The sequence below is a fragment of the Malurus melanocephalus genome, unplaced genomic scaffold (genome assembly GCF_030028575.1).
Source record: "Malurus melanocephalus ecotype Western Australia unplaced genomic scaffold, MMel_1.1 scaffold_101, whole genome shotgun sequence".
Classification (NCBI taxonomy): Eukaryota; Metazoa; Chordata; class Aves; order Passeriformes; family Maluridae; genus Malurus; species Malurus melanocephalus.
The window spans coordinates 392,535-400,930 of NW_026623333.1; the positions used below are offsets into that span (position 1 = coordinate 392,535).

Consider the following 8,396-nt stretch of genomic DNA (forward strand, 5'->3'; position numbering starts at 1 on the left):
TCTCTGGCACCAGGGACAGATACATTCCAGAGGCACTTGTCAACTTTGACTCCTCAAGGAAGCTTTGCAGAGCTTCGACAGTGTCCAGTTCTGCAAGGCTTTTTGTAAGCAGAGCCCAGCCATCCTGGTCTTTCAGCAAAAGATAATGGGCCAGGTGATCCTGTCATAATTACAGAAGTATTCTCTTCAAGTTTGTCCACAGAAATAAGATCCTTCAGGCACCAGGTGGTCTCCCGGGCACTACGTCTTTTTCTTGTTGCTTTGAAATCACAATTGCACATAATGACCTATGGGTGCAGGAGATAAATGTGTTCATATCCAGAGGTGACATTAGGTACTTCCTGAGGGGCCTGAAATATCACTTGAGATATTGAATATCACATGCTGTTCTGCTCATTTACTTTACTCAAATCTGCTTTATGATGTTTTCCAATATATGTCAAGGTGTTGGGGAAAAGAATTGAAGCATCATGTTTTCTGTATCTGAAAAAATTTAAAAGAACCCACAAATGACCAAAATGTTTCTGAGCAAGTTATATCTGGTGAGTGGAGAATTGATCTGAGTCTGGAATTGGTGGAGGTGAAGTCATAGTCTGGTATGGTCCCCCATCCTTTTGCACTGCTGTCTTCCAAAGCAATGGCACCTCATTCTATTGTTTTGCTATCTGCAAATTCTTTCCCTGCTTGCTTCAATTTCATACACCCAGAAATGGATCTGAAACTACTTTGAGACCTATCAGAGCATTAAGTTAGCCATTCTCAGTCCTAATGCCCCAGTTTAGCCTTAGGAATCCCTGAGGGAAAGGAAGATAGTTTGAGTGGAAGAAATAAGGCAGAAGCTTAACTGTGGTGAGCTGAGCTGTGACCTTGCCGACTGTAGGAGGAGCCTGCTGGGAGCACTGCCTCCAAAACACCTCTGTTTATACAGAATGAATATGCTTTGGTGTATAATGTCAGGATATTTGGCATAAACCTGCTCCCTTGGAACTCGGTTTGTAAATGAATTTTCTATGTCGTGTTAAATGGCTTTCCTTGTCTTCCATACCTGACCCAGATAATTCAGACCTGGGTGGTGATTGAGATGTTGTGCATACCCTGGATGAAGCAGAGCTGACTTAGCTTGCAGCCCTTTTCCTAAGAGCTCCCATCTTCTGCATTCCAATCCTAACCTGCTTCCCTTTACAGTGTCTTAATTTTTGCCAATTAAAAAAAAAAACAAAACCAAAACACAAGGGAAAAAGAACCACAAGAAAAGCAGATTCAAATAGAAGTTTGAATCCTTTTTTTCTTGGTAATTTATTTATTTTTTTATCATGTTCTGTATTAAAAATCTCCTGAGATGGGGCCTTTTGCCAGCCTGAAGTCTTTGTGGGACACCACCACTTGTCAGTGCCATTTCAGCCCAGCTTTATTTCTGTCAGTACACTGTAGTTAGGGACAATAGCTGGCATTTCTGCAGTGTTTGGTGTTTTGAAAAACCAGCAGGAAGTAATTTTTTTTTCTTCTCAACACATTAGTGGAATGGTCCAAAATAGAGAAAGCTGGTTAATTTGGAGAAGGATCCCCAAATGTTGATTTTCCTTTGCATGTGCCCAGCAGTCACTTTTTAGGAGACAAATGCAAGAGGAGATGCCCCCACCATTTCTGCATTCCAACAGGCTCCCTTTGTATGCTTGCCTTTTAAATAGATCCTTATTTTTGTGACCACAAATTGGAAGTGAATCACGTGCCTATCTGCTTGCTTTGGGGCAGAGTCTTTCTTGGGAAGATCTGACTTTGCAAGTACCTGATTACAACATAATGTGATTTTTCAGAGTCAGGGAATGTGCTTCAATCTGTCTGGTTTTGGGGGTTGTTTGGTAATCAGATTTGTATCCTATAGAAAAGAGCTGTGATACCTATGTATGCTTTGCTCTATGAATAATTCAAATCAGGATCTGATTTAAAGCCTGCAGCACTTAACACCAGTCAACAGAATAATTATGTGATTGGTGCTGAGAGGAACTGGCATCTATATTAAAGGCAGAGAGGAGCCTATATTAGAAGTTAGATGAGCAAGTTAATTAATTCTGCCTCTGCCTCCAGTGACCTTTTGTGACCTTGTGGTAAAGCTTTTGACTGTCACATTGATGTGTAGGTGTTGAGAAGGTGGTATTGTTTCAAAGAAAAAAAGCTATTGTCTCAAAAATCCCCCAAAGCCTTGTAAGGTTTTACTTATTAAACTTTTTGGTGCTTTCAGCTCTGGCATATACCAGCAGGTGGTATTTCTACGCTGATTGTAAAATGTAATTTCTAAAGAATTGCAAGCACTGACTTTTTTTAAGAAATTGCAAGAAATATGAAAGCAAAAGCTCGAAGTTTTTCACTTTATGAAAGTACCAGATTTGAAGAGTTTTTAAACACTCAAAATTTTAATGAAAAAATCCAGTTCTTGCTAAGCTCTGCTATTGGTCTCTGAGGCTATCGCTGTTAGTAATGGATTAGGGGAATAATGTCACTGAACTGAATTCCTCTTTAATATGCCACAATTGAAAGGATGATAAGGAGACTTTCCCATTTTAGAAAGCTTTTCAATTGTAATAACTTTAATAACTTTAAATTAAGTTATGGCTTTACATTAAAATGTATAAAATTGTGAAGTCCCCACATCACAAAGTAGTGCAAAAATCATTAGAATGACTTTGTTGCACTGATGAATTGAGCTCAAGATGAACACTGGCCTACTGCTAAAAAGATGTACCCTATTAAAATCATTTTTAATAAGCTTTTTAAATGGTTGCCATCTTGCCATGCACATAATTAAAAGGGAGGGAAATCTACTCAGACTGGGAAATAAAGAAAAACCATTGGGCCTCATATCACTTTCTCCAGTTTTGTTTCATTTGCAAAGTTAAAACTTGCAGGTACAGTGGTCATAAATTTTAAGTTAAAGGTCTTGAGAGTTCTTTGACCTTCAGAGAGTGCAAACCCCTCTGCTTTTCCTGTGTTGGATTATTTATTTAACCTGGCTTTCTATCCTTGTTTTGTTTATGCAAAGAGTATTTCCATTCTCTAAACTGGTGTTCCTGAGTGTGTATTTAACCAGAACAACCACCTTGACTGATGTGYAAGCTGCCCATTTTACATCTCTGTTATAGTGCCAGGATGCTGTGCCGTCACACCAACACGTTTACAAATGTATCATTAGGATATTTTCCAGCAAACCAGCAGCATAGCAGGTTGAATGCTATTAGTGAAATGAAACTCTAAAGTGCATTTGGAAGAACACTGATCACAAAACTCAATAATCCAGAACAAATGGCCAGAGTCTGACAAACAAAAATGAGTAATATAAGCAAGCGTGTTGGAATATTTTAGCACTTAACTAGGGGCTTTTTTTTCCTTGATAATCATGCAGATCTAGTAGCTATAACACAGTGCTTTGCATGCCAGAGACAGTGTTGCTATCAGCAGGAAATCATGTCATTAATTTGTACAAAATTTGGACATACAAAGGTGTCCTGAACTTGCCAGTCTCTGCTAAGAATATTTTTAAGGAGAAAAGATACCAGAGTGCTTCCCACCTAGTTTTAAATCAGCATAAATAACACTGTTCTGCATATAGAGAAAAATTGTATCTGCTACTGGAAATTGAGTTTAATACAAAGGATTTGAAAACAGCTCTCCTCCTTCCCATTGAATCCTGGCAGAGGAGATCCTTTCATCCAGCCTTGCTCTCACTTCTGCTGCTTGCAGGGGGGCTGCAATGAAGTCCCTGCTGAATCCTTTGTGGATCTCTATAGAACTTTTTGTCATTTCTGACATCTGGCATTTTGTCATTTCTGTCATGTGTTCAGCACATTGGTGTTGATGTGCTCCTGCCCCTYTCCCAGCTTGCTGTGACCCTCATCCTCTCCCTGTCATATCTGAATTTGGGAAGCATCTTTCCATGTGTTAGTAAGGAGCATTCATATTCTCCTGTCACTTTGTTCCACTTTGCCATCCATTGCAGCCARCAGGACAGAACAACCTTCCCCTGTAGTGCTCAGCTCCAGCTCTTTGATGGATGCTYGTGGTGTGAGCACTTCTGCCATCAGTCACTGTCCTCACTACAAGGGAACACTCCTCGCCAGTGACTTTGGGCACAGCAACCTCTATTTCAATGAAGCAACAGCTTCTTTGTGTCAAGGGCACAGCAGCTCTGGGCTATATTAACATATCAATMTTGCAAACAAGGGCAAATGTAGAGCTGGGTTTTATAAGAGGGCTAATTTGTTCAGAGGTAGTTGTTGGAGAGCACATAATGTCAAGCCATATGGCAGCAAACCTGCGTAGAAAATTAATTCCATCATTATCTGGTGGGGTCTGCTTGTTGCCGTTTTCCCAAGGATCTTTTTCATGTTCAAAGAATCTGTGATATTCACTCATCAACTCTGGAGCACAGATGTGGAAAAGAAGTGTACCTGCTGTTCCTAGTGTAACATAAGTGTATGCTTAGAGCAGAGGTATTTTTTACTTTGCCATTAAAGTTATCATGCCAAAWCAATGAGTAATGGCTTTGCAGAAAAGGCATGACAATCAATTTTCTGGCCATACATACCAGGGTGAATGCAGTAGGTCTTGTAATGTGTCCAGTGAGATATTCTGGTACCTTTGAGCCTTTGGCAGTCATAAACTGGAATTACTGCAGTAACTTTTCAGCACAGTGCTAAAACTCCAACAGGWTGCCATGTTTTACATTTGGTTTTCTGGCATATTCATCCTTCAGGCATTACTGGTTAGGGACTTTTTGTAAAGAGYCCTACTTTGAGAACTGATTATGAAAAATGGTGATATGACATCTGYTTCTCATTTTAAATTAATTCTTAGTCTATTAGAGTTCATCTTGAAGGCATTTCTAGAATGATTTTTTTCATGAACGCTAGTGCAGCCTGTGGCAGATCTGAAAAAAAGAAAATTCACCATTTCTGCCAAGAAATAGTGTTTGTCCCAGCTGTTTTTTTTAAATTTTGTTTGCTTCTTTTTTTGTTTGTTTTTTCTTCTTTCTGTGATATTAAAACAGCTGATAGATAACAGTTTGTTATCGTTTGGAGAAATTCTTCTAGTGAATAACTAGGACGGTTTTCTGAACAGACGACTTCAATGACCCCAAAGCTTCTGCATTCAAATAACTAAATCTTGTGTTCTTTAGAGGAGAATGTACTTCTCTGTCTTGCAAATGTATTTCCAATGGAATCCAAGACTAGTGAATGATTTGAAAGTTCTCTCTTTCTGTGGTCAGTCAGTAGTACAGAAAAGGAGTTTATCCCTGTGCTCCAGATGAGATTTCCCTTGCAGGTGTTTGGGTGACACTGGGTGCATTTTTAGCATCTTATCAAGCCTTTTACCTATAGTGTTTTGTTCAAAAATTATAAATATGACTTACCAAATCATGCTAAATGAACTCACATATGATGGAAACTTCATCGGGTTTAGGAAAACTGTGTTAGTGTACATTCCAAATTTCTCTAGACACAAATGTGACTGCAAGTTGCACAGTGGTTGGTGAACATTAACTTATGGGAGGGGAAGGAAGCATCTCCCACRTGCTTCTCATGAGTAAGACTTAAAGGAAAAATAAAATAAAAGAAATTTTGAGGGTAGCTCAGTGAAAATATGCTGGTAGGTTCTGACATAATATGAAATTCATGCAATCTTTCTGCAGATAGCTTTCATCAAAACAAATACCATTCAATGCAAGGATTGTGGAAGCTTCATGAGGGAAAGATTTTTGAAGTCCCTTTGTGTCCATATGTAGGGAAAGTCCTGTGGAATGGATTTGAAGTTTGCACCTGCTATAGTGTTTGGTAATCCTAGGAAACAGTATTAGCATTCATGATTAGCAGAAAGTATTACATGACTGGAGAATAAAAGAGTTGCCAAGCTGGGCATCAAAAAGAAGTGGACAGTACTTCCTTTCTGCTTTTCCTGAACATAATACAGATATTTCAGTAGACTGTTTTATAAATGGATTTAAATGCTGATGGTTATGAAAAGAACTATTCACAGCTCACAGAGATCTTGTTAGGGGTTTTTTGCTGTTCATTTAATTATTTGAAGTGATTGTAATCAATTTGATTTGAACTTACAATGTTTTTACATTTCGTTCCACAGAAATACCTCAGGAGCTTTTTCTCTGCAATGCTGAATTCTCCATCATCTCCACTGCACATTGATAAAGTGGGGCTAACACTGTCAAAATACACCATCTGYGAATTCTCACCCTTCTTCAGGAAAGGTGTTTTTGACTACAGCAGCCATGGGACCAGCTGAGTTTTGGGCCAGGATCCTTATGCTGGAGGAGCATGGTCAGAATGGTGCCTTCACTTTTGTTGTTCAAGAGGAATGAGGAGAAGAAAAGAAACGGGTCTTTGCATCCAAACAGCATGGATTAGAGACAGCTATGCCCCCATGCTAATCTTGTGTTTTTTACCAGCTCTCGAGTTAGTGCCTGCATTCTCCTGGCATGTGGTATAGACAATTTTGTGTAAGTTGTTCTGTTAATACTGTACAGAGATTCTGACTCTTGTGATGAGTTTGGATCCCCACCTTGGCAGCAGTGCTTCCTTCCCATTTGCCCAGATGATTTSTTCTGGCTGTTTGAGAGCATCTCATGTTTACCATGGCAGTGTGTCATGACAGAGGGTTTCTAAGTAGCCCTTTGGTTTCTGTCCAAGCTGTTCCTTAAAGAACAKTTCCTTTTTCATTTCTGTATAGCATGGTGTCATATTTAAAGTAATGCTCATACTCCATTATTGTTTCATTTTCTTTTCCTTCCAGACACACAGATTAACTAACTGACTGTATAATTGTATAGTTTTGTTCAGAGGAAATAAAGGGCCTGGATAACTTGAATGCTCACAAAAATATATGCAGCTTAAATGTATTTAAGCCCTCTCAAAGTCTTCCAYGCTTGGTTTTTTGAAGGCAGAATGAATCACTCACCATTAATAAAGAAGCAAAGGAAGCAATAGTTACAGAAGAATGTGGTTGGCATCTTATCAGATTTCATAATCATTCAGACTGTAAATGGAAACTGCACTGCACAGAGCTCATATCTATGCATAAAGCTGATGCAAAGTGCTATATATTGTTTTTTAAATAGCTTCTTCACAATAGTTGTAAAACCTGAGGTTTATTTGCATCAGTTAAAATTTACAGGATTTAAATAATAGTACTTTAAAATGACTCAGGACTTATTCAGATTTGCACATGTATATACAGGTAGAACTCATTTTGTATTGGTGCAGATCAAAAAATATGTATACACTGTGACTGGAATTGAGTATGTGTACATGTTAATGTATAATTGGTTGTATAAAAATCAGGACTGAATGATTTCCAGTTATTAAAATGCAGAGGTAAGTTTTGTGTGCCATTTGTCCAGAGTGTGAAGCATTATTTCTGATTTGACATCATTGACCACTGGTAGGTCATGGTAATCATACTATTTCATGTCATAGAAAAATATTATTAAAACATAAAGTAACAACAGTGGTGGCATTTTAATTTCATTTCTTTTGTTTTATTTTACCTGACTTATATGACAATAGTGTTACATTTAATATGATACATCCATGATCCTGAGGGAACTGACCATGGAAATGGTTAAGGCACTAGTCATCATATTTGAAGTGATGGCACACTGTTGAAGTTCCCACTGGAAAAGGGGAAATATAAYCCCTATTTTTAAAAAGGAAAATATTTGACTCTAAATCTCACTTCAAAGCTAGTGACTGTTCTATTTCTCCTCCCTTGGCCTGCTCCCCTTCCTACCTCATTGCAATGAAGTATGATAAACAATCAATACCTCAGTGTCTTTAGAAAAATGATTTTGCATAACTGTAAAGCATTATTTCCTATGTGCCACTAATATGAAAGGACCTAGCAGGCCAAGAAATTGCAAACTACTATATCTGCTGCACAGAAAAACCCATTTCCAGCAGCTGTCTTTCCTGAAAAACTATTGGTGTGCCAAGTAAATCTCTGTTGCACCACACAGTGAATGCTGGTTGTGAAAAGCATTAGGCAACCTGAACTCCTAGATGTAAGTCAGATGTTTCGTGTCACTTTGCATTTGGAGTACCTGTTTAAGAAAAACACAACTAGGTAAAGATTTATGTCAAGTGAAAAATGTGAATATTAAATTTAAATGTATATATTATATATTACAATATTTAATATAAATATTGTTTGAATATTAAGTTTGAATATTAAGTTTAAATATAAACTTGAATTTAAAAGAAGACTTACTGGATTCCTGTCTACAGTACAAATTGATTGAGGGAGGAGCAGATGCTCTGGTGGTGTAAACCTGATAAGGTGGTTCACTTATGTTGTCTTGTTTATTTGACCTGCATTGTWAAATGTGTACATTG

General features: G+C 38.1%; 1 protein-coding gene across 1 annotated transcript in view; it reads left to right on the top strand.

The window, feature by feature from the left end:
• KIF16B (kinesin family member 16B) overlaps positions 1-7,563 on the top strand; it is a 117,047-nt gene extending 109,484 nt beyond the window's left edge. The window contains exon 26 of the mRNA XM_057369009.1: positions 6,133-7,563. Within this exon, the coding sequence (XP_057224992.1) occupies positions 6,133-6,291 (159 nt within the window). The 3' untranslated portion in view covers positions 6,292-7,563. The remainder of the gene's footprint in view (positions 1-6,132) is intronic.
• The last annotated feature ends 833 nt before the right edge of the window (positions 7,564-8,396 follow it).